The 27,516-nt window shown below is 36.2% G+C and overlaps 1 protein-coding gene across 1 annotated transcript in view; it reads left to right on the top strand.

The window, feature by feature from the left end:
• The window catches only part of PIGK (phosphatidylinositol glycan anchor biosynthesis class K), a 135,531-nt gene that overhangs the window by 53,026 nt on the left and 54,989 nt on the right, over positions 1-27,516 (top strand). Inside the window, exon 9 of the mRNA XM_019919992.3 lies at positions 6,928-7,100. Coding sequence (XP_019775551.1) covers positions 6,928-7,100 — 173 coding nt within the window. The remainder of the gene's footprint in view (positions 1-6,927; positions 7,101-27,516) is intronic.

The raw sequence follows: 27,516 nt of genomic DNA on the forward strand, positions 1-27,516 counted from the left end.
CTGTGCTCCGCAGCGGGAGAGGCCACGGCAGTGAGAGGCCCGCGTACCGCAAAAAAAAAAAAAAAAAAAAAAAAAAGATTACTGTTAGTTAAATAAAACCAGACATCTCAAATTAATGAATTTAGCACTTTTCTATATATGGGAAGATGCAAGAGTCTGGGCTCATTGAAATCATTCCTTCGATATGCATCATAGCTGTCTAGGGCCAGTATCCTGGGCTTTCCCATCCTGAGTCCCTTCAGGGTGCACCTTTGGGAGCAGCTGTAGTGGCTCGATGGCTGCAACATCCTTTGTTTACTGATATGGCAGGCAACATTATTCATTCACACTTGTTTGGTGCCATGCTGAGAAATTTTCTATGAGAAAGCACATGTTTCTAGAAATTATAAAAAAGTATTTATAAGTTTGCCAATCTGTAATGCTAGGGTAAGAGATAGTCCACAATTGTTTACTTCCTAAATTTTCACTAGAAATTAAGGTTTTTAAAGGTTAAAAATTCTAATTATGCAAGTAAAGCTATTAGAAACGATATGGGAGACATCTCCATAGGCAGGGAAAAGCAGGATGTGTTTTTGGCTAAGAAAAAGTATGAGGAATAAAGATGCATTTGTGTTAAGGGAAATGAGGATAATTTTGTCTTAACTAGAACTTCTGGTTATGAAGGACAAACTAAACGTATATAAAAGGTTGAGAGAGAGAATTTTACCTTGTCTAATCAAGCTGGCTGAAATTGAATTGTTTATAAAGGTTTTAAAAATTAAGCTTTATTATCAATAGTGTACTTCAAACTAGAACTTAATTTTTTTCATCTGCTAAGTAGACAATATTGCTAAGTAGACAATATTGCTAAGTAGACAATATTGATCTGTGATCCTGTTTCTTCAAGTGTCCAAACCTTTTGGTATCTTTGACAGACTTCCCAAAATCAGATTCTAAAACTGAAGCCTTTTGACCTCAATTAACTTTCAAGTTTTTCAGAGGGTGCCTGGAACATTTCAAAGGATGTATTTCCTCTCCTTATAAAAAGGAAGATGTTAAACTGATTAGGCTTATTTCATACTTTAAGTTACATGGGAAACATTGTCTAATAAGAAGGAACAAGCCTTCTTTATGCTGTGTCTATATAGATATGTATTATAAGTGTTCCAGAAATTGCATGAAATTCTTGGAAGTCTGATATATCTGGGTGTATTATATTGTCTGTCATCAAAATTGAGGCTTACACCAAAGGACTGAACCTCAGTATTAGGGAGTTGCTCTAGCTGACTTTCATGCAAAGGCAGCAGCAATAGAGGCTTATAAAGATGGTGGCACATGTGGATGAAGTCCATTCTGCTTCTGCAAAACATGACCCTCTCATTGCCAGACTTTTGCCATCCTGATGTCCTTGTAACATGGCAACAGTTTGTTCCTGAATCAGAGAAATTAAGGTGGGTAAATAATGGCTGTAAACTGAATGACCAGTCAGGGCTATGGGAGAACCTAGACAGCGTTTGGTTCTTCCTGGCAAACGTTTTTCTTTTTTTGCATTCTTTTGCCCACCTACCAGTGCATTTAAGAATAAAAATTTTGGTCCCTAGAGGTGGTCTCAGACCTCTTCTCTCTCGTCTCCTTTAGCACCTACAACTGGACTTCATTCATTTGCCACTTAGTATGGGTTATCGGTATATTCTTGTTATTGTATGTATGTTTCCCAGATGGGTTGAAGCCTTCCCCTGCTGCAAGGCCAGTACCCTCACCGTGGCAAAGAAACTGTTAGAAAATGTGTTTCCCACCTGGGGTATACCTTCCACAATCTCCAATGATTGAGGCCCACACTTCGCTGGGAAAATCATATGGTCTTTAACGAAAACCTTGCAAATTTCTTGGAATTATTACTGTCCCTATCACCCTCGATCATCCGGCAAGGTTGAGAGAACTAACGGAAAAAACTGGATTCAAGCAGAACAAGAATTAATAACATGGGACTGAATGAACTGTTAAGGATGATTTTAATTTTTATGACTGTGTGTTTAAAATATTGCGGGTTCTTTAATGTTTTTCTCCAGATTTAAAGAAATCTTTTCTCTTAAGCTATCAACAATTTGGTAATATATACCTTTGTGAACAAAGATGAAACATTTACTTTTTCTCCCTATCTGATCCCCCAAATTCAGAAACTCTTAGTGAATATTCTTATTTTCATGTTCCTTGTAACAGGACACAATTAGAAACATGGGCTATATTACCAAGGCTTTGACTGGAATGTGTACATAGACTCAGACATGACCAGACAGCTGCAAGAAACCACGTGGAAAAATCAAGCTGGTACTTTGCTTACAAAGTTCCAGCAAAGCAATCTTAAAAAAGAACTTATATGGTCAGTCACTGTTCTTGCTGTACTTCTATAAAAATCAGGCCAAGTTTAATACAGACAAATTAGTTTTACTGTGATTATCTCTGGTTAAAAAAAATCAGATAATCATAGAGAGAAAAATTATGTTTGCACCTTTGTAGATATTAGATTCTAGTCCTGTTAATTGTCTTTGTGGTCAAAGATTCCTCTAGTTTCCTCAGATATCTGACTATGACTTACCCAATTAACATTTCCAGCTTTTTCTCACCCTTCTGATTTGGAATCACTAAGAACAAAGGCAGCCCTTGAGCCCCATTGGAAGGGACCTAACCAAGTGTTCCTGACCACTGACACTGCTGCAAAACTAAAAGGTTTTGAGCCTCGGGTGCACATCTCACAGCCAAGGAGGATTCCACCTGGCATCTGGTCCTGTACTAATGCTGGAGACCCCTGAATCAAACTGACAAGGAAGAGAAGTAGCTGACATTGATGTAGACTGCTTCTGCCCAAGATAACGGATCAAGACTTCATACTTTAACTAAAACCTTTTCCTCTTTGCTTTCTTTCCTTTACTCTGGAATTGACCTGGAAAGATAACGCCATCATCCGTATCTCCCAGGCCATTGCTTAGAGGGGTAACCTCTCGAATTTAGAACAACTTTTTATTTCAGGTTAGGAGAAAATCTGACTGACCCTTGGCTTGAATGGGCAAGTACAACAACACTTGCAAATGAATCCATTAACAGTGCCACCTAAGTGGAAGTAGTTTGTGCCCTGACAGGATTTGTCTTAGTCAGTGATGGTTATTCTTCCTTGGGCCTATGAATACCTAGATGGCTGGTATATAACCAGGCAATACCTATTAGGTTATCTAACTGTGCCCCTAACTGTTCTAGAAAGGACCTACCAGGAGGCATTCATAATTCAGAATCGCTTCCTTTGGCAGGGTCAATTTCCCTGATTAGGAGTAAATACAAATGAGAATATGTTCAGAAGCCTCTTCTTAACTCTTGAAAGTATTGCAGAATCCACTGCTAAAGCATTAGCTGCCCAGGAAAGATCCTTAGACTCTGTGGCTAGAGTTGTTCTTGATTATAGAATAGTCCTTAATTATCTTTTAGCTGAACCAGGAGGTGTCTGTACTACGGCCAATGCCACCAACAGGATTGACATTTCAGTCACTGAGCAAACCACTTGGCTTAAAAGGGTGACTCCTTCAACCGGGTCTTTCTTTGATTGGTTTGGGTCTTGGGGACCAGACTCTGAAGTGCCTTCCATGTACTGGGAATTATCCTGCTTATAATAATCATAATAATCCCCCTGGCGGATCATATTCTCTCAAAAGCTTTCAATTCATGTGCGCAGCTGCTAACTGCAAGGCAAATGATCTCCTAAGACTGGAAGGTCAGAAATGAAATGAAGAGAATGACCAACTTAAAATTTATGAAAAATTTATGAACCTGGAACCATGATCTGTGGATGTTATGGGAATTAAGCAAAAAACGTTTTGGGCGCTCTCTATCCCCCATCCCCCTAGAGGCAATCTGCATGATAAAACCCTTGTCATTTCCTCCCCCTACACCCTCCAAAGGAAGCCTGGCCTAACAAAATCTTTTCTTTTGCTAATAGCGCCCCGACTTCCCTCCTATAAAACCTATTTTGTACAACTCCTCAGAGCACCCTTCTAGTTGCTAGATGGGATGCTGCCTGATTCATGAATTGGCCTGTTAAAGCCAATTAGATTTTCAAATTGAAAAAATAATAATCATATGGTACTGTACAAAAACAGACACATAGAACAATGGAACAGAATAGATAGCCTGGAAATAAAGGCATGCTTGCTTATATGGTCAGTTAATATACAACAAAGGAGGTAAGAATATAAAATAGGGGAAAACACTCTCATGCACCCCAGTGTTCATAGCAACATTATTAACAATAGCCAAGATAGGGAAGCAACCATATGTCTCCATCAATAGATGAGTGTGTAAAGTTGTGCTATATATACAATGGAATATTACTCAGCCTTAGAAAAGAATGAAATTCTGCCATTTGCAGCAACATGGATGGACCTAGAGGGTATTATGCTCAGTGAAATAAGTCAGAGAAAGACAAATACTGTATGCTATCAACTATATGTGGAATATAAAGAAAAAACACAGAAGTAGACATACAGAGAACAAACAGATGGTTGTCAGAGGGGTGGGTGAGTGGGGACACGGGTGAAATAGATAAAGAGGATTAAAAAGTACAAACTTCCAGTTAAAAGTAAATAAGTCATGGCAAAGTAATGTACAGCATAGGGAATACAGCCAATAATATTGTAATAACTTTGTATGGTGACAGATTGTAAGTAGACTTGTCATGGTGATCATTTTGTGATGTATAAAAATATCAAATCATGGGCTTCCCTGGTGGCGCAGTGGTTGAGAGTCCGCTTGCTGATGCAGGGGACACGGTTTCGTGCCCCGGTCCGGGAAGATCCCACATGCCGCGGAGCGGCTAGGCCCGTGAGCCATGGCCGCTGAGCCTGTGCGTCCGGAGCCTGTGCTCCGCAACAGGAGAGGCCACAACAGTGAGAGCCCGCGTACCGCAAAAAAAAAAAAAAAAAAAAATCAAATCACTATATGGTATGCCTGAAACTAATATAATTGTTTCAATTATAATTCAGTTTTTTTAAAGTGGAAGTTTTTTGTTTTTAGCAGCAAAGAATATAATACTTATTTAGTGTTTGCCAAGCTCATTCAACTGCTTTTATTTTCCTGCTTGCTTCTGCTAGTACCTAATAAAACCGACCAAGTTACTCATACAGGAATACCTTTGATATACCTCGAACTTTAATTTTATCTTGTTTATTTTATCTTTTATTTTGTTTATTCAGCCTTCTGTCTGTTTTGTCCTTGTTTGACATTTAACTTTCTTGATCTTCCCCCACCCTTTTTTCCTTCTTTGCTTCTTAATTTATATCCTGAACTCTTCTTTGTATTTCCTGTTATTGCTTTCCTGAACCTGGAAGGCAGTATGATGTTAGACCAATTAATCTCTTTGAGCCTTAGTTTGAAGGAGAGAGAATAATTTTTGTATACCTCAAAGTTATTGGTAAGCTTAAATGAGAATATCTGCAAACTGCTTAACACAGTGCTTGGAACACTGTTTCATAAATTATAGTTGCTGTGCCCTTCCCCATCCCTCTACTGTCGTGTTGGTGATTATACCTACGTAGATAGTCTTGTCCCTACAAGTGGGCAAGTGCTGTGGGCTCTGGGTCCTTACTAGTGGGCCTGTAATGGTTTCCTTCATATATGCTGCCAAATTGAATTGAATTTGGATGGAATTCAATCTGCCAAATTGAATTCTTTGCCTTAACATGTCTCTGCAGCTGCTCCTTTATTAGGAATGTTATTTCCAATCTAATCTTCCTTTTCCTTCGGAAAATAGCTAAAACCCCACTCCTTTTTTCTTATCCTCAAACACTAAGAAGTTTATCTTTTTCTGAATTAGAGCCTGTCCCTTTTTTTCTGCCTTGTTATGTTTATTCATCTCTGACTGGACTTAAAGCCTTGAGGAGAGGACCCAAGTCTCATCAATTTTTGTATCCCCTATGGAAGGTAACCATATAAAGTGCGTATAATAGACACTTTTTATACTTTGCTGAGTGAATGAACATGTGTCTGGGGTCAGCAGACACTTGATCCTGTCCAAAACGTCCATACGACATTTGGCCCATGCCAAAAGGTCCTTGAAATTTGGTCTTGTCCAAATGTTCATGAGCATATTTGGTTCATGCCAAATGGTTTTGGACAGGACCAAATATCAAGGACCTTTTGGCATGGACCAAATGTCCTGCAAAGGTCCTTGGTAATGCACTGATGTGGAATATCAGGAATAAGATTAACATAAAAAATATTGCGAGATCTGTGTAGTGGTGAAGTTGTAGTTTTCAGACTATTCTCTGGAGCACTATAGTGTATGAGGTGCTTTGGGTTTGTAATTTTTATCATGGATAAACTAAGAAAGTTACTTGATTTATAGAATGGTTTTTGTAGATTCACAGCAGGAGGATGAAGGGGATAGTTAGTGAGCAGGCTACATTTAACTTCCTGCAATCCAGAGCAGCTCTGGTTTCATCTTTTTTACATATTGAGCTACTACGTAATATTTTATTTGAATTTAAAGTTTGAATGAAGGGTCATGATTACAAAATGTTTAAAAAATGCTCTGGTAGAGCATTCCACTGAGATGGATGTAGTTACAGAAAAAAAGCATTTCTCTTGTCATAGTGTTGCCTATGAGTTCTCATAAATAAGTGTTCAAAATAAACTTTGTAGCATATGATTTTAAAAAGTGAATGTTTTTTCGTTCCCTTGCCAGCTTCCTGTTTTATTGATAACCTATTCTAATGTCTAAAGCTTCTTAAGGTGTCAAGCATTACGATAGCAATGAAACTTTAATCTTTAGAACCAGTAGTTTCTTTAGGTTGGGAGAGCTTTGAAAATATATTACAGTCTACTATATTGTATTAATGGATTTAATAAAAGTTGTATGAATGTGTAAGCATGTGTATTTATTATTATCGTACATATTTTTTTCAGTTTCAGGTATGCCCCAAAAGTCTATGTGTGTCTACTCCTGGACATCGCACTGATCTTTTTCAGAGGGATCCTAAAAATGTCCTGATAACTGATTTCTTTGGAAGTGTACGGAAAGTGGAAATTACAACAGAGACTATTAGTTTGCAGCCAGATTCAGGAATCATGGAAAGCAGGTATTCATGTTAAATTATTATTTGCATAGAGTATTCTAGTCTCATGATTTGTAAACTTTTATGTAACATTATATTAAGAGATGAAAATTAGTATTTTTAAAGAAAATCACACATTTCTACCCATTCTTTACTTTATGTAGCCCCTATGCTTTTCAGATTAATGGGCAGAAACTCTAAATATCAGTGGGAAGCTAAGATCTTGATTAGGGTTATGTTGTAGCTCCAAAATATGTTTGTAGAAGTATGAGTTCAGGCTTGGTTTAAAAAGGACTAAAACTGGGACTTCCCTGGTGGCACAGTGGTTGAGAGTCTGCCTGCTGATGCAGGGGACACGGGTTCGTGCCCCGGTCCGGGAAGATCCCACATGCCGCGAAGTGGCTGGGCCTGTGAGCCATGGCCGCTGGGCCTGCGTGTCCGGAGCCTGTGCTTCGCAACGGGAGAGGCCACAACAGTGAGAGCCCGTGGACCGCCAAAAAAAAAAAAAAAAAAAGGGACTAAAACTTACACAACAATTGACTGTCTCAGAGCCATACTTTTCTGTCAGGAGAGGTATATATGATGGTTCAGAAGACCTTCATGATGGGGCAAGTATGTGAATGTTTCAAACATTATTAATACTCTCTAACAATGTGTAGATTGTCACCTATTGCAGTAGAAGGTGTTAAATGAGGTGACACTGAATAGGGAAGTTGGCAGCTGGGCATTTAGAGTATAATAGGGTCCTAGGAATCTGGTAGATGCAAGGCAGATAAACATATAAAGGGGAAGTGAGTGTCAAAAGAATATAGGTGCCAAATGTATACTTCAAACTATAACACAATGCTTGCATTTTCAGAATTTCTCTGGGCTCCAGCAATCTAACTAGTTCTCTGCCACGTGTTTTGGTTCATAGAGTCTGGGTGGTTTGTGAACCTGGTTCAGTCCTATCTCTGGCTTTTGCCTAGTGTTGTATTCTATTAATCTTCAGAAGTTTATCTTTAGGATTTCTTTGGGGGCTCTTAGTTATTGATTAGGGAAGAGAATGAGAGAGAGAGGTATAAGCCAAGTACTCCCCTCTTGGGGAATGGACTGTGTGTGTGTGAGTAGTGAGTGCGCGCACGCGCGCGCGCGCGCGTGTGTGTGTGTGTGTGTGTGTGTGAGAGAGAGAGAGAGAGAGAGAGAGAGAGATTGCGAGAGACTGGTTGATTTGGGGTATGTGAATTTAGAAGTATTTATAATGTTCTGCTTGTTTTCTTTTCTGTAAACATTTTTAAAGGTACAATACTTTGTTGGGATTAAATAGTGTCTCAGTTAATAGCCACTTTCTTGAACTATATAGACGTATATTTTCCTAGCCATTAAACTTTGTTATTTGGGATTGTTTAATGCTGTCTATTGGAAACTCATACTCCAGGGAACTTTTCTGGATTGTCAAATGGCGGCATATAAATTACTTTTAATTTTGAAAATTTAAAAGATTTATGATTGAGCTTATGAATGTTTTAGAAATAAATTTAAAAACTAGCAGTAAGTTATTCCTTATGAAGATTTGAAATTGATATTATTATTAATTATTTCCTATTATTCATATTCAAAGGGTTGGATTCTTTCTTTTTCAATTTCCTGTATCTGTTGGCTTAAAAAATATTTTCTTGAGACAGCAGGTGATACCCTCAACAATATCACTTTTATTTATTATTTAAAATTTCAAATTACTTTTGTAAAATAGCTAAACTATACCTTAATACTTAGCAACTGAAATTGAAATTGAGCTACTATATGTTTTTTACCAAATTCATTTTGTAATTTCCCTTGAACTTAAGCCTGTAATATACAAGATATACCTTCTCTTAATCATCTGAATATTGCATTAATTTCCTTTAGAGATAAGGACTATCTTAATACTTCTTCTGTGTTATTTTCTATTCTATCCACTTAACACAATATTAAATATATAATAATTGTACAATAAAAGTGATTTCAGTGGAATTCTACTGAGTTTTATTTTATGTTCTGGAAAGATGAAATTTTTGTCTCATAAAGTATCTCCATGTATTAGTTCGAAAGCAAAAATTGTTTGTGCTGATAATTATCTTCATTTATCTATAATCAAGGAGAAAATTATATTAAGCATCAAAGCCAGATACCAGGCACTGTGTTTTGTTTTTGTTTTTGTTTTTTAAGTTATTTTATATTGGAGTATAGTTGATTAACAATGTTGTGTTAGTTTCAGGTGTACAGCAATGAGCAGACACTGTTGAATTAGAGCACCCTCTAGTGTTTATAAATAAATTTTATTTAGAACGTTGCTTACAGACGGTTTCATAATTACTAATATTTGTTCTCCAGTTAATTTAGGAGGATTAAGTTCCCAACATGTTCCAGGAATGGATGATAGAAATATTATCTCATTATATATAGGTGCTATTTATGTGCAAATATGAATGGCAATTGGATGTTTGTTTAGAGAAAAGTATTATATATTCTTGAGAGATCAGCTGTCACAAAAAACTATTTTATTAAGGAAATTATGGGCTTGAATGTATATGTATTTTTTGAAATCTTAGGTTAAAAACATCAATACAGTTACTGTTATTAAAATTGGCAGTTAAACTTTTAAGAATACTGCTTTCTACATATATTAAGAAAATAACAACTCATTTGTCCAGATTGTCCATATTTCATATTTTGTGTTTTAAACTAAAGTCAGATATGATGGAGAACATTAGTACATAAAATTGACTGAAGTAGCTGTATGACATAATTGGTGTTTTGTATGTCTTCTGACAATATACATATTATATGAGTAAGGTATAGTCATATAAATACTTATATTGAGTAAGGTCATATCCTTACAGTCATATCCTTAGTAACAACAGTTGTTTCAGCGTATGTTTTACTTATTGTGTTTTTAATTTATTTACAAGAACAAATGAGGTAAAATAAGGACTGATTGCAATAAGCTTGGCTTATATAACTTAATTCTAAACTGCTTTATCTGAGTATATATAGGATGACTTTTGATTAATATGCAAACAGCCTGCCCTCAAAGAGTTGGACTTTCTGGAATATAGTAATAAGTCCATGTCAGCGTTACTCAAAGTACGCGAGTACCCTAACTATAGATATATAGGGAAAATAGCCTTTAGCTTGAGAATGTAAAAATACAGGCACCAAAATGTAGAAGTGTAAATTCTGTAGGCATTACCTAAGAAAAAAATGGAATCTGGGACAATATGAACTGTAAATGCTCAACATTTATCTTGGTTGTTAGATGACATCTTACCTAGTCTGACTTTTGCTTTAGGATCTAAATTGAGGCGCTTGATTCTATCTATTTTTTTGTTGTAATTTTATTCTGTTATACTAGAATTTCTTCCTCTCTTTAGGCAGTCTTTAGCAACTGAAAATTTTGAATCTAGCAGGAAATTTGAGGATGGACTCTTTTCTTACAGATTTCTTATAGATAGAGGGGTGAAAGTGGGCTAACAAGGTCGGTCTGTATTTTGAACACCACAGTAGGACTCTTTCAAGAGCTCGGTAAGGAAGTCCCCACTTTATATAGGAGGTCAAAGATCAGACAGTTGTCACAGAGATTAGATTTTGAGCCTTTTCCATGTGCTTCATGCTTTATATAACATATTATCTAGGACGGTTGGATTGTAAATAGTAGACTCCAACATAAGCTAGCATTATTTCCTTAAAGATATTTATATATAGGTATTCTGTGTTTTATGGAACCCAAGGGCAGGCCTCAGTAAGGGCCTGGAATCAGTAACCAGAAATCAGTCAGAAATGTGGGCAGTACTCCCTCTGTCTCCCTGTTCTAGTCTTTTCTTTCTCTGCTGCTCTGAATGTAGGGGATAGAATGTGTACACACTACTCTTCTGGAAATTTATATCTGTTCTGTTCATGATAAAGCCCAGATACAGAATTAACTTGCTCATTCTCCATTCTAAGCTCCCCAGAGGGCTTCTTGATTAGCCCAGCTTGAGTACTGACCCAGCTGGGCAGTAGTGGGGTCATTTAACACAAAGTCATAGCTACTGGGGGGCCCATCCCATGTGGATAAGAGGAACCCTCCAAAAGGAAATTGGGAGCTATGCAGATACCCTCAAGGAAAAATTACATTAATCCCATTTAATTCACATAATTGCTTTATGAGGCAGGTGTAATTTTCCCATTAAATAGATGAGTAAAGTGAGGCTGAGAAAGGTTTAAGAAACCTGCCTAAAGTCCACATCTAACAAATGGTGAAATCAAGATATGAATCCAGGAATGCTTCCTACCTCTAAAAAATATATATATTATTTTATTGTTTTATAATTTACGCTGAGTTGCTTTCTTTTAAAAGTATATAAAATATACATGATAGCACAATGAATTATCAGAAAGCAACTACTCAAGTAACCACCAGAGAAAGAATTAGAACAATGTTGGTACCCTGGAAAGTTCCCCAACCCTTACACCCCTTCTCAATCTCTACCCTCTCACTCCCCCTCAAAGTTAACAGTGATCCTGTCTCTTATGGAGTTTACTTTCTTGCTCTTCATCTTAGTTACATCACCTAAACATGTATCCCTAAACGTTATGTTTTGTTGCTCTTGCTAGTACTATGTGTTTGGAATTCATTTACGTTGTTGTGTGCAGCTGTGGTTCTTTTTTTTTTTTTTTTTTTGAGTTTAGTAAAATTTCTAGTATATAGTTCTGAGTTTTGACAAATGCATACACTTGGATCATCACCATTGCTAATCCATCACTACAGAAATTTTCCTTATGCTCCCTTTTCTCCAGTCTCTCCCTCATATCCCACTGATCTGTTTTCTGTCCCCACAATTTTGCATTTTCCAGAATGTCATATAGATAGAATCGTATATTCTGTACTCTTTTGAGTCTGGCTTCTTTTACTGCCATAATGCATGTCAGATTCATATCTGTTGTCACATGTATCAGTAGTTGGTTCTCTTTTATTGCTGTATTGGAGGACATTTGTTTTTGCCCCCTAGTTTTTGACAATTAAATGAAGCCACTATAAATGCATACAAATATAAGTTTTCATTTCACTTGAGTAAATATAGCTAAGAGTAGGTTTGCTGGGTCACATGGAAGTGCATGTTTAACTTTATAAGAAACTTCCAAACTATTTGCCATAGTCACTGTACCATTTACATTTCCACAAATAATTGTTCCACATTCTTAATTACACTTGGTATTGTCTTTTTAATTTTAACTATTCTAATAGGCATGTAGTAATATCTCATTATGATTTTAATTTGCATACACCTGATTGCTAAGGACATTGAACATCATTTCATGTACTTTTTGGTCATTCATACATGTTTCATGACGTGCCTATTCAAGTGTTTTGCTCATTTTTTAAAAATTGGGTTGTTTTCATACTGAATTGTAAGATTTCTTTATATATTCTGGGTATAAGTCCTTTGTCAGATATCTGTAATGCAAATATTTTTTCTTAGTCTTTGGCTTGCCTATCATATTCTTTTTTTTTTTTTTTTACTATGTCATAATATTGACCTTCAGTCCAGTAATCCTCCACTGTAACAGCTCCTTTATGTTGCAGTGAGAAATGATTTGTATATTTTTTGCCTCTGAGTCCTTGTGGGTTTTTTTTTATTCAAACAAAGTCACAATAATTATAATATCCTCATCAGTTCACTCAGTCCCATGTAATTAATTTTTTTTTCATCTTGATCTTTTGTTAGCACTTTTATGAATTCATCACTTTTCCATTAGAGTTCTGAAAATGCTTATTCATTCAGTTCAGCAGTATAGTCAGTTACCAGAAACCTGTACTTGTCAGTCTTTTCCATGAATTCTTTGAAGATGAAACCCTTTTATAGGAACATTTTTGCGAAAGCATCAGAGTACACCAAGAACTGTTTGTAAATGATAAAACACTTAAAAATGACCACGGTTAAAGATTTGATGAAAGTTCATAATAATGCAATTGACAAGTAAATTTAGTTATTTCTGAGATATACATTTTAAAGTAATAAGTAGAATTATGACTTATAACATTACACCGGAAAATATAACATTTTTAGAAATTTCAGGTAACGTCTGAAACATTTATATTAACATATTTCCATACAAAAACCCAAAGAAAGTTTAGTATTAGTCGTTTTTTTGGTTTGTTTTTTGTTCTTTTATACTGCAGGTTCTTATTAGTCATCAGTTTTATACACATCAGTGTATACATGTCAATCCCAATCGCCCAATTCAGCACACCACCATCCCCACCCCACTGCGGTTTTCCTCCCTTGGTGTCCATACGTTTGTTCTCTACATCTGTGTCTCAACTTCTGCCCTGCAAACTGGTTCATCTGTACCATTTTTCTAGGTTCCACATACATACGTTAATATACAATATTTGTTTTTCTCTTTCTGACTTACTTCACTCTGTATGACAGTCTCTAGATCCAACCACATCTCAACAAATGACTCAATTTCGTTCCCTTTTATGGCTGAGTAATATTCCATTGTATATATGTACCACAACTTCTTTATCCATTTGTCTATCGATGGGCATTTAGGTTTGTTCCATGACCTGACTATTGTAAATAGTGCTGCAATGACATTGGGATGCATGTGTCTTTTTTTTTTTAATTTCTTTTTCTTTTTTTTAATTTTTTTTGCGGTATGCGGGCCTCTCACTGTTGTGGCCTCTCCCGTTGCGGAGCACAGGCTCCGGATGCACAGGCTCAGCGGCCATGGCTCACGGGCCCAGCCGCTCCTTGGCATGTGGGATCTTCCCGGACCGGGGCACGAACCCGTGTCCCCTGCATCGGCAGGCGGACTCTCAACCACTGCGCCACCAGGGAAGCCCCTCATGTGTCTTTTTGAATTATGGTTTTCTCTGGGTATATGCCCAGTAGTGGGATTGCTGGATCATATGGTAATTCTATTTTTAGTTTTTTAAGGAACCTCCATACTGTTCTCCATTGTGGCTGTATCAATTTACATTCCCACCAACAGTGCAAGAGGCTTCCCTTTTCTCCACACCGTCTCCAGCATTTGTTGTTTGTAGATTTTCTGATGATGCCCATTCTAACTGGTGTGAGGTGATACCTCATTGTAGTTTTGATTTGCATTTCTCTAATAATTAGTGATGTTGAGCAGCTTTTCATGTGCTTCTTGGCCATCTGTATATCTTCTTTGGAGAAATGTCTATTTAGGTCTTATGCCCATTTTTGGATTGGGTTGTTTGTTTCTTTAATATTGAGCTGCATGAGCTGTTTATATATTTTGGAGATTAATCCTTTGTCCATTGATTCATTTGTGAATATTTTCTCCCATTCTGAGGGTTGTCTTTTGGTCTTGTTTATGGTTTCCTTTGCTGTGCAAAAGCTTTGAAGTTTTGTTAGGTCCCATTTGTTTATTTTTGTTTTTATTTCCATTACTCTAGGAAGTGGATCAAAAAAGATCTTGCTGTGATTTATGTCAAACAGTGTTCTTCCTGTGTTTTCCTCTAAGAGTTTAATAGTGTCTGGTCTTACATTTAGGTCTCGAATCCATTTTGAGTTTATTTTTGTTTATGGTGTTAGGGAGTGTTCATTCTTTTACATGTAGCTGTCCAGTTTTCCCAGCACCACTTATTGAAGAGACTGTCTTTTCTCCATTTATATCTTTGCCTCCTTTGTCATAGATTAGTTGACCATAGGCGCATGGGTTTATCTCTGGGCTTTCTATCTTGTTCCATTGATATATGTTTCTGTTTTTGTGCCAGTGCCATATTGTCTTGATTACTGTAGCTTTGTAGTATAGTCTGAAATCAGGGAGTCTGATTCCTCCAGCTCTGTTTTTTTCCCTCAATACTGCTTTGGCTATTCGGGGTCTTTTGTGTCTCCATACAAATTTTGAGATGATTTGTTCTAGTTCTGTAAAAAATGCCATTGGTAATTTGATAGGGATTGCTTTGAATCTGTAGATTGCTTTAGGTAGTATAGTCATTTTCACAATATTGATTCTTCCAATCCAAGAACATGGTATATCTCTCCATCTGTTGGTATCATCTTTAATTTCTTTCATCAGTGTCTTATAGTTTTCTTCATGCAGGTCTTTTGCTTCCCTAGGTAGGTTTATTCCTAGGTATTTTATCCTTTTTGTTGCAATGGTAAAATGGGAGTGTTTCCATAATTTCTCTTTCAGATTTTTCATCATTAGTGTATAGGAATGCAAGAGATTTCTGTGCATTAATTTTATATCTTGCAACTTTACCAACTTCATTGATTAGCTCTAGTAATTTTCTGGTGGCATCTTTAGGATTCTCTATGTATAGTATCATGTCATCTGCAAACAGTGACAGTTTTACTTGTTCTTTTCCAATTTGTATTCCTTTTATTTCTTTTTCTTCTCTGATTGCCGTGGCTAGGACTTCCAAAACTACGTTGAATAATAGTGGTGAGAGTGGACATCCTTGTCTCATTCCTGATCTTAGAGGAAATGCTTTCAGTTTTTCACCATTGAGAATGATGTTTGCTGTGGGTTTGTCATATATGGCCTTTATTATGTTGAAGTAGTTTCCCTCTGTGCCCACTTTCTGGAGAGTTTTTATCATAAATGGGTGTTGAATTTTGTCAAAAGTTTTTTCTGTATCTATTGAGATGATCATACGGTTTTTATTCTTTAATTTGTTAATATGGTGTGTCACATTGATTGACTTGCAGATATTGAAGAATCCTTGCATCCCTGGCATAAATCCCTCTTGATCATGGTGTATGATCCTTTTAATGTGTTGTTGGATTCTGTTTGCTAGTATTTTGTTGAGGACTTTTGCATCTATATTCATCAGTGATATTGGTCTGTAATTTTCTTTTTTTTTAGTATCTTTGTCTGGTTTTGGTATCAGGGTGATGGTGGCCCCATAGAATGAGTTTGGGGGTGTTCCTTCCTCCGCAATTTTTGGAAGAGTTTGAGAAGGATGGGTGTTAGCTCTTCTCTAAATATTTGGTAGAATTCACCTGTGAGCCATCTGGTCCTGGACTTCTGTTTGTTGGAAGATTTTTAATTACATTTTCAATTTCATTACTTGTGATTGGTCTGCTCATATTTTCTGTTTCTTCCTGGTTTAGTCTTGGAAGGTTATACCTTTCTAAGAATTTGTCCATTTCTTCCAGGTTGTCCATTTTATTGGCATAGAGTTGCTTGTAGTAGTCTCTTAGCATGCTTTGTATTTCTGCGGTGTCTGTTGTAACTTCTCCTTTTTCATTTCTAATTTTATTGATTTGAGCCCTCTCCCTCTTTTTCTTGATGAGTCTGGCTAATGGTTTATCAATTTTGTTTATCTTCTCAAAGAACCAGCTTTTAGTTTTATTCTTTGCTATTGTTTTCTTTATTTCTATTTCATTTATTTCTGCTCTGATCTTTATGATTTCTTTCCTTCTGCTAACTTTGGGTTTTGTTTGTTCTTCTTTCTGTAGTTCCTTTAGGTGTAAGGGTAGATTGTTTACTTGGAATTTTTCTTGTTTCTTGAGGTAGATTTGTATACCTATAAACTTCCCTCTTAGAACTGCTTTTGCTGCATACCGTAGGTTTTGGATCGTCATGCTTTCATTGTCATTTGTCTCTAGGTATTTTTTGATTTTCCTCTTTGATTTCTTCAGTGATCTCTTGGTTATTTAGTAATGTATTGTTTAGCCTCCATGTGTTTGTGTTTTTTACTTTTTTTTCCCTGTAATTCATTTCTAATCTCAGTGTTGTGGTCAGAAAAGATGCTTGATATGATTTCAATTTTCTTGAATTTACTGAAGCTTGATTTGTGACCCAAGATGTGATCTATCCTGAAGAACGTTCCGTGAGTACTTGAGAAGAAACTGTAATCTGCTGTTTTTGGATGGAATGTCCTATAAATATGAATTAAATCTACATGGTCTGTTGTGTCATGTAAAGCTTCTGTTTCCTTATTTATTTACATTTTAGATGATCTGTCCATTGTTGTAAGTGAGGTGTTAAAGTCCCCCACTATTATTGTGTTACTGTCGATTTTCTCTTTTATAGCTGTTAGCAGTTGCCTTATGTATTGAGGTGCTTCTATGTTGGGTGAATGTATATTTATAATTGTTTTATCTTCTTCTTGGATTGATCCCTTGATCATTGTGTAGTGTCCTTCTTTGTCTCTTGTAACATTCTTTATTTTAAAGTCTATTTTGTCTGATATGAGTATAGCTTCTCCAGCTTTCTTTTGATTTCCCTTTGCATAGAATATCTTTTTCCATCCCCCCACTTTCAGTCTGTATGTGTCCCTAGGTCTGAAGTGGGTCTCTTATAGACAGCATATATATGGGTCTTGTTTTTGTATCCATTCAGTAAGCCTGTGCCTTTTGGTTGGAGCATTTAATCCATTCACGTTTAAGGTAATTTTCGATATGTATTTTCCTATGACCATTTTCTTAATTGTTTTGGTTTGTTTTTGTAGCTTATTTTCTTCTCTTGTGTTTCCCACCTAGAGAAGTTCCTTTAGCATTTGTTGTAGAGCTGGTTTGGTAGTGCTGAATTCTCTTAGCCTTTGCTTGTCTGTAAAGCTTTTGATTTCTCCATCAAATCTGAATGAGATCCTTGCTGGGTAGAGTAATCTTGGTTGTAGTTTCTTCCCTTTCCTCTCTTTAAGTATATCATGCCACTCCCTTCTGGCTTGTAGAGTTTCTGCTGAGAAATCAGCTGTTAACCTTATGGGAGTTCGCTTGTATGTTATTTTTCGTTTTTCCCTTGCTGCTTTCAATAATTTTTCTTTGTCTTTAATTTTTGCCAATTTGATTACTATGTGTCTTGACGTGTTTCTCCTTGGGTTTATCGTGTATGGGACTCGCTGCGCTTCCTGGACTTGGGTGGATATTTCCTTTCCCATGTTAGGGAAGTTTTCGACTATAATCTCTTCAAATATTTTCTCGGGTCCTTTCTGTCTCTCTTCTTCTTCTGGGACTCCTATAATGCGAATGTTGTTGCATTTAATGTTGTCCCAGAGGTCTGTTAGACTGTTTTCATTTCTTTTCATTCTTTTTTCTTTATTCTGTTCCGTAGCAGTGAATTCCACCATTCTGTCTTCCAGGTCACTTATCCGTTCTTCTGCCTCATTTATTCTGCTATTGATTCTTCTAGTGTAGTTTTCATTTCAGTTATTGTATTGTTCATCTCTGGTTGTTTGTTCTTTAATTCTTCTAGGTCTTTGTTAAACATTTCTTGCATCTTCTCGATCTTTGCCTCCATTATTTTTCTGAGGTCCTGGATCATCTTCAGTATCATTATTCTGAATTCTTTTTCTGGAAGGTTGCCTATCTCCACTTCATTTAGTTGTTTTTCTGAGGTTTTATCTTGTTCCTTCATCTGGTACATAGCCCTCTGCCTTGTCATCTTGTCTCTCTTTCTGTGAATGTGGACTTTGTTCCACAGGCTGCAGGATTGTAGTTCTTCTTGCTTCTGCTCTCTGCCCTCTGGTGGATGAGGCTATCTAAGAGGCTTGATGGGAGGGACTGGTGGTGGGTAGAGCTGACTGTTTCTCTGGTGGGCAGAGCTCAGTAAAACTTGAATCCACTTGACTTTTGATGGGTGGGGCTGCATTCCCTCCCTGTTGCTTGTTTGGCCTGAGGCAACCCAACACTGGAGCCTACCTGGGCTCCTTGGTGGGGCTATTGACAGACTCTGGGACGGCTCACACCAAGGAGCACCTCCCAGAACTTCTGCTGCCAGTGTGCCCGTACCCAGGGTGAGCCACAGCCACCACCACCCCCCGCCTCTGCAGGTTACCCTCCAACACCAGCAGGTAGGTCTGGTGGGGTCACTGCTCCTTCTCCTGGGTCCCGATGCACACACTACTTTGTGTGTTCCCTCCAAGAGTGGAGTCTCTGTTTCCCCCAGTCCTGTCGAAGTCCTGCAATCAATTCCCACTAGGCTTCAAAATCTGATTCTCTAGGAATTCCTCCTCCCGTTGCTGGACCCCAGGTTGGGAAGCCTGACGTGGGGCTCAGAACTTTCACTCCAGTGGGTGGACTTCTGTGGTATAAGTGTTCTCCAGTCTGTGAGTCACCCACCCAGCAGTTATGGGATTTGATTTTACTGTGATTGTGCCCCTCCTACCATCTCATTGTGGCTTCTCCTTTGTCTTTGGATGTGGGGTATCTTCTTTGGTGAGCTCCAGTGTCTTCCTGTCGATGATTGTCCAGCAGCTAGTTGTGATTCTGGTGCTCTCGCAAGAGAGAGTGAGAGTACATCCTTCTACTCTGCCATCTTGGTTCCTCTCCCTTGCCTGTCATATTCTTAATGTCTTTTTTTGACTAGTAGGAGATTTAATATTGATAAAGTTCATTTATCACTTTTTCTTTATGCTTAATGCCCTTTGTACAGGATTTTTAAGCTAAATCAAGGTCATAAAGACTTTCCTTTATTTTCTTCTAGAAGTTTTATACTTTTACCTTTTAAATTTAGGCCTGTGATTTATTTTGAATTAATTTTTGAGTATAGTGTTAGGTAGGGGTTGAGGTTCATTTTTTTCCATATGGATATCTAGTTATTGCAGCACCATATATTGAAAAGATTGAATTTCTTATTGCATTATGTTGGTGCCTTTGTCAAAAATCACATGACCATGTATATATGTGTGGGTCTGTTTCTGGATTGTACTCTGTTGCATTGAACTGTCTCGTTTATACCAGTATTGCACTGTCTTGATTATTTTAGAATTATAATAAGTCTTGAAATAAGATTGTATAAGTCCTACAAATCAATTTTTCTTTTTTAAAGGTTCTTTTGACTATTCTAGATCCTTTGTTACCATATAAATTTTAGAATCAGCCTATTTCTAAAAAAAAAAAACCCTACTGGAATTTTGATTGGAATTGGATTGACTCCATGTATTAATTTGTATAGACAAATTGTTAAGGAGTATAGACACCTTAACAAAATTGAGTCCTCCAACCATGAACGTATCTCTACATTTATCTAGATCTCCTATAATTTCTCTCTGCATTGTTTTATAGTTTTCAGTGTAGAGGTCTTCCACACTTTTCATTAAATTTATTCCTAAGTATTTTTGTTTTTCATGCTATTTTTAAGTGATATTTAAAAAAATTTTAAGTATTTTTTTAAAGTATTTTTAAGTGATATTTTAAAAATTTATTTTCCATTTGTTGCTCAAATATAGAAGTACAATTAATTTTTATATTGACTGTATTCTGGGATTTTTATTGATTCTGGTATTGATCAACTCAATCACAATCAAAATCCCAGCAGGCTTTTTTCTGTAGAGATTGACAGACTGATTCTAAAATTTATATGGAAATGTAAAAGACCTACTATAGTATTTATCATTTATCATTGAACATATGAATTCTAGTCTCTATTTGTAATGTTTACTAAGAAATTAAATCGAATTTAAATGTACAAGTCGAAACATGTGTTTTGGAATTGGCCAAAATAGATTGTGAGGAATGTGAAACTTTGTGATCAAACAATTCGCTGAAAATTGTTCATAGTAAGTTGATATGATTATGAAACTTTATGAACCAAAGATTTGTCAAAATGGCTCAAACAGTAGTTGATAGGATTTCTCCCCTACTATTCTACATATTTTTCAAAGTGATTAATTTACTCATTGGCATAATTCTATATTACCTTAGGCATGTTATTTGGCCTTTTTTTTTTTTTTTTTTTTTTTTTTGCGGTACGGAGGCCTCTCACTGTTGTGGCTTCTCCCATTGTGGAGCACAGACTCCGGACGCGCAGGCTCAGTGGCCATGACTCACGGGCCCAGCCGCTCCACAGCGTGTGGGATCTTCCTGGACCGGGGCACGAACCCGTGTCCCCTGCATTGGCAGGCGGACTCTCAACCACTGCGCCACCATGGAAGCCCCTGTGACTCTTTTAATCTCCTCACTAATTGTAATATTGTTGCTTTGTCCCACTAAATTAAGGTTTAATGTCCTAAATGAGTTAAATCAACTTAATGTCTATTATCTGATGTTATGGAGGGTATTACAGAATAATAATCAAAGGCAGGGTCATTGGAATCAGTCTGCTTCTGAATTCAGAGCCTCTCCCATTTAGTAGCTGTGTGCCTCAGGCAAACCACTTGATTTCTTTGATTCTCAGTTTCTTCATCTGTAAAACTGGAATAATCATTCCACTTTATAAGGTTATTAAGAGAATTAATCTCCATTTTGCTCATAAATCTCTTCTAGAAGTGCTCAAATACAGTAAAGTAATCAATAAATGTTAACATTATTGAGAGAATATATCACATGTACTGATAAACATTATTGCTAGAATTCTATTTTTAGTGTATTTTTTGTCATTTGTAAAAACTATTCTGCTTTTGTTAATCTAGTATTAGAAAGGAGGGATTTCATATCTGGAGGTTTGTCATTTGGAGAAGTGCTGTAAAGAATTGGGAAATTGTGTTTTACCAGAAGGTGGCAGTAGAATTACATATTTGTACATATGGAACTTTTTTTTTTTTTTAATGCTATAGATTGGGGTAGGTTGTACTTTCAAATAAATCATGGTATTTGTTTCTTTAGACCATTGACAGGAGGAAAAGACTTGATATTGAATTGTCAGTTTAAAAAAGTATGGTAAAAAAATTCTCTCTTTATGTAAGTTGCCTTGCTTTAGTAAACCTAGTTATATGGAATTTTGGCTATAAACTAGGTAAATCTACAGGATCTTTCTGAATTGCTACTTTTCTGGCATATTTTTAGGAATTAATTTATATGTTATAAACATAATTTATATGTTATAATATAAACATATTAATTTATATGTTATTAATTTATATGTTATACTTAATAAATTAAAGGGTCAGAAAAAGTCTTAAGATGTTTGTGAAGATTATGATTAATAATAAGGATAAAACAGTTCTTATTTATAATTTATCAGTGGGGAAAAACTGGATTCAGTTTTTTAACAATTGATTTATATACAGCACTTTAGGATTGAAGCTGTTAAGTAAAGCAAGAGGCAGAAGACATTTACATTAATAATATAAATCTGTAATTCCATTTCAAAAATTGCCACTTTTGTTGAAATCATGGTATACCTTGTTACATGGTTTCCAAATATTCTACAGGTGAGGTATTGCCTAATTGTCCCTTCTGGTGCTACATGGAACCTTTAAGGTAGTCTTACATAGGTAGAAAGAGTATGGAGATGAATGGACTTGTATTCAAGTTTTGGTTTGGTTCCTGGCTTTACATCTTAAAGCACATTACTTTATCTGTAGAAGGGTGATCTATCTTCAGAGTTATTTTGAGGATTGGGGATAATGTATATAAAATGAGCGTACTTTGTTAATGACTTTTTAAGAGCGTACCATGTAAAACTCATCACAGCCATACTGATGTCTCTTCTCCAGTGCAAAAGATACAGTGGAAGTGTTGCCATCTTTATTTGATGTACTATAGCTCTGTTTATATAGCTTGATTTGCATTTTTACCTGCCATGCCACATTTTGCCCATATGACAGGAATTATTGTCAGGTTGGCCTTCCTATACTTACGTAGTTGATTTTTTAAAAACTCTATTTTAGACTGTACTGTATGCTTATTTCATTGTGTTTTTATCTTACCAATAATTATAAGTACTAGTTCATTATTACAGTCTACTAGTCTTTCAGTATACTTATTCTGATATCACAATATTAGTATATCTGTAGGTTTTATTGTGGGGGAAAAATGAAACTGGTAAGGGACAGAGCCATGAGGTCTTTACTAGCAATATCCTCATGATTGATAGCAATTTTGTGGCACAGATATTAAGTTTATTAGACTACTGTGATTTTTCTCAGGGGTATTGGATGATTTGACATTTCATGACAATTTTTTTTTTTTTTTTGCGGTACGCGGGCCTCTCACTGCTGTGGCCTCTCCCGTTGTGGAGCACAGGCTCCGGATGCACAGGCTCAGCGGCCATGGCTCACAGGCCCAGCCGCTCCGCGGCATGTGGGATCTTCCCAGACCAGGGCACGAGCCCGTGTCCCCTGCATCGGCAGGCAGACTCTCAACCACTGCGCCACGAAGGAAGCCTGACAATTTTTTTTTTTTAAATAAAGCCAAACTATACCTAAAAACTGCAAGTAAAGTCATTTATGTGATTTTTCATTAAATTGGTATAACTTAGTAAATATTTATTTTTTTGTAAATGTAATAGATTTCCTACAAAGTGGCAAAAAATTAAGAATGCTTATTTCAAAATTGATTTTCTCATAAAAATGAAAAGCAGGAGACTTAAAAAAAATCGTTTGGTTTTTGATTGTGTTCTGGTAATATAAATAGTACTTTAATATTTATGTGAGAAAGGGAACATATTATATTTCTTCATGAAACAAACATTTATGGACAATTTTCATTTGAGCTACAGATTACATTAATCTATTCAACGTTGACTAACTCTATTATTCTTCATCTTTGTTTCAAATTCGTGTATATGAAATTCTTGTCTTATTCAGTAATATTGCAGACTTTGCGCTTTCTTTAGTTTGATGAAATTGTCATATATTATTCTGAAAGTACTTTCACTAAGAGAAGCATGCAAGTTGATATTGTTAGGGAATATCTTTTTTCAGTGAAATTGGTCAACCTCATTTTAACTTCAATATTAAGAGCCTTTCTTTGTTCTTCATCTGATGGGATCAGTTTCTAATGTTAATATTTTCTAGTATGATTTCTCAAAAGTGAAAAACAAATGAAAATTAATGAAATACAAGAGTTCAGAGGATATGATCTCAGAATATCTGAATTTGTCACATGATAACTAAGTGTAGATGCTGGCTGAGAATTACTTTGCACCACACTGAGTAGTGGATAGATATAGTTTAAATGGCCTGAACGACTTTGCCAGTGGTGAGCAATTTAAACTAGGTTGTATTAAAATTAGTGCTATATATAATTTTTGTGTGTGTGTGGCACGTGGGCCTCTCACTGTTGTGGCCTCTCCCATTGCGGAGCACAGGCTCCGGACACACAGGCTCAGTGGCCATGGCTCACGGGCCTCGCCGCTCCGCGGCATGTGGGATCCTCCCGGACCAGGGCACGAACCCGTGTCCCCTGCATCGGCAGGCGGACTCTCAACCACTGCGCCACCAGGGAAGCCCTATATATAATTTTTAATATGTTTATTTTGTTATACCAAATATATGTGTATTAAGAGTATGATCTTGAGAGATGGAGTAGGAACATAGTATTTTAGATTTCTATTAGATAATTTAAGGATTGCATGCTTTAGGAAGAGTATTTTGCACTTTTGCTTTAAGGTAGTGAGATAGGTAACAATGAGTTATATGATTAGACATAAATTATCAGTATAGGCAATCTCTGGCTTGGAGATGTCACCCCAGTTTCTGTTGCTTGCAGTAGGAGTTGTAATTGCTCTAATTGCTTTGCATAAACATGATGTATACATTTAAAATCTTATATTCAACGTTAGGGAAAGCTCTAACTTATGCTTTAAAAAATAACTGATATTCATAATGATTTCTATTTAGTGTGGTAAAACACTGTAATACATATCATCTAAATCAATGAAAATGATTAAAATACATCTTGTATGCTTTTAATGTTAAGGGTAGTTTTTTTTTTCCCCTAACTCTTAGAAAATTAGGCACAATAAAACCTTGAGTATCCAGAAATTAGGTAACTTCTAACAATAAAGAATACATGAAAGTTGCCAATGAGTTGGCTCTGAATATGAGAAATTCCATTTTTACCTTAGATGTAGAAACACAATCTGACTTCAAAGGCCTTTGGCATTCATAGTTTGAAATTTCATCAGAAGGAAACTTTCTCAATAAAAGAATACCCTATAATATTCAGAAATAGATATAACATTGCACTTTTTCCAGGACAAGAAATTAATATAAATGAGTTAGAGAGGTGGTTTGAAGTTAACAGTAAGGAACAATCATTTGACTTCACTTTCGGAATTGTTGCTGACTAGATGTTTCTGAAAAACTCTGTTATAAAAAACCTAGAAGCTCTATAAATTACAAAAAAAAATCACTTTTAAATACATAACTGAGCTACCAGGAAAGTAGTTGTGTGGAGACAAACACCATTGTTTGATGAATGGCATTTCTGGCTTTTCCCAGATTGAACTAGAACTGTTGGCACCTCCTTATTAAAGAAAAGGGGCTTACAGGTTCAACTTCCCATGTTTTTAGATAGTCACAGCTGGTGTTCCAAACATGCACATTCCCTAAACAGCTGGCAACAAGTTCAGATTCTTTGTCTCCCTTTGCAAGGCCTGCTTAGCCTTACTATAAAAAGAGTATCAGTGGGCTGGGTTGCTTTCCTAGAGCCAATCCATGATGTGTCCAGTGCACCTTAATCCAAACATGCCTTTTCAGAGGACAATGTGCTTTATCCTGCTGCAGGCTTTTTTATCTGTGAGGCAGAAAGTATTTGCAGGAGCCCACTGCTAGACAGCGGCTCTCAGTAGAAAGCTCCACTTTCTTCAATGATAGGGAAATCTCTTGGAGAAAACTTTGGATTTAAGGAGCTAAAATCCAAGTGGTAAGTAAACATAGAAGGCAGGGCTCCCTATAATTACTGCTATAGAAATCTAGAATTCTCAGTTACCATTGTTTTGTGTGAGGGTCAAGACAAAAGGCTGCAGGTCCATTTGTGGATAGGTGGGCTTAAGAAAATAACTGTCAGCTTAAAATTGATTACCCAGCTAAACTATCGTTAAAGAATGAACAAAAATAAGGACATTTTCACATATAAAAAAGCTGAGAGTATTTTGAATCAGTACACGCTTACTTAACATCTAAAGGGATCACTTCTTGAAGAAGACAAAGGAGCCAGAAGAGAGAGGTCTGATTACAAATTAGTGAAAATGTGGGTAAATCTGAGCAAAAACTGAGTATATTTTATAATTATGATAGTAGTGATGATGATAATTATTTGAAGGAGTAAGATAAATCAAAGTACTAATGTTTTTAATAGCAATATTATGTAGAAAGGAGAAGAAGTCATTGGTTTTAAAGAATTCTGAGGTTTTTTTGATGGGGGGAAGAAGAAGAGTAAGTTTTAGTAGCTATGGACAGTAAGGTAAGTATGCATTTTACATTTTAAGAAGGACCACTGAATGACTAGAAACAGAAGAAATAAGATAAAAAAAAACAGTGCAGGAGAAAAAATGGAATTAGAAAACATCAGTGAGGAGGCAGCAAAGGAGTGAAGGTGAAACAGAAAAAACAGGAAGAGTAGAAATTGCAAAGTAAGAAGACAAATAATTATGTTGCTTACAACAGAAAATTTAAGTGAATTAATCTTAGTTTAAAACAGAGATCATCAAATTAGGATAAAAAGAAATCTAACTACAGACAGAAAACCTAATGACATTGCATACTGAAAATCAAAAGATTACCAGATAACTGCTAACAAAAAGAAAGCTTGTATAGTTATATTAATATTAGATAAAATAGACTTCAGGAAAGGGTATTACTAAGCATAATGAGGGCAAATAATGGTCAAAGGTTTAACTCATCAGGAAGATAAAAGCATGTTAAGCTTTTAATTACCTAATAACATAGCCACAATATATATTTTTTAAATTTATATACTTAAAAAAGAGTTTGATAAATTCACAATTGTAGTAGAAGATTTCAGTGTCACATCAGAAATTGCTAAAAGATTCCCCCAGGTGTTTTGAAATTGAAGATATGAGCAACACGATTCAGTGATGGATTCCACAATTAGAGAATAAACATTCTTCTCAAGCCCAAACATAATGATTTAAAAAAATTGACTCATAGTTGGCCAAAAAGCACATCTTAATAACTGTGAAGTGTTTGTAATCTTATGGAGCATTTTTTTCTGATCATAATATAATTGTTAAAATCAATAACAAAAAAAGTTTATTTTATGTATTTTATTGTTTAAAATATATATGTGTGGAAAGTTAAAAACACACTTTGAGTTATTCTTGGAATAAATAAAAATAACAATGGAAATTTTAAAAATACTTAGAATTGAGTGATAATGAAAAAATTTTTTTAAATATTTTATTTTTAAAAATTTATTTATTTTTGGCTGCATTGGTCTTTGTTGCTGCATGCGGGCTTTCTCTAGTTGCGGTGAGCGGGGGCTACTCTTCGTTGTGGTGTGCAGGCTTCTCATTGCAGTGGCTTCTCTTGTTGTGGAGCGTGGGCTCTAGGCGCGTGAGCTTCAGTAGTTGTGGCATGCAGGCTCAGTAGTTGTGGCTCATGGGCTCTAGAGCGCAGGCTGAGTAGTTGTTGCACACTGGCTTAGTTGCTCTGTGGCATGTGGGATGTTCCCGGACCAGGGCTCAAACCTGTGTCCCCTGCATTGGCAGGCAGATTCTTAACCACTGCGCCACCAGGGAAGTCCTGAAAATTTTAAATATCAAAAGTAGTAGGATATAGTTTCTGATTCTGGAATGATGAAATAATTTGCAATAGGTTTATGAT

The sequence above is a fragment of the Tursiops truncatus genome, chromosome 1 (assembly GCF_011762595.2).
Source record: "Tursiops truncatus isolate mTurTru1 chromosome 1, mTurTru1.mat.Y, whole genome shotgun sequence".
NCBI lineage: Eukaryota > Metazoa > Chordata > Mammalia > Artiodactyla > Delphinidae > Tursiops > Tursiops truncatus.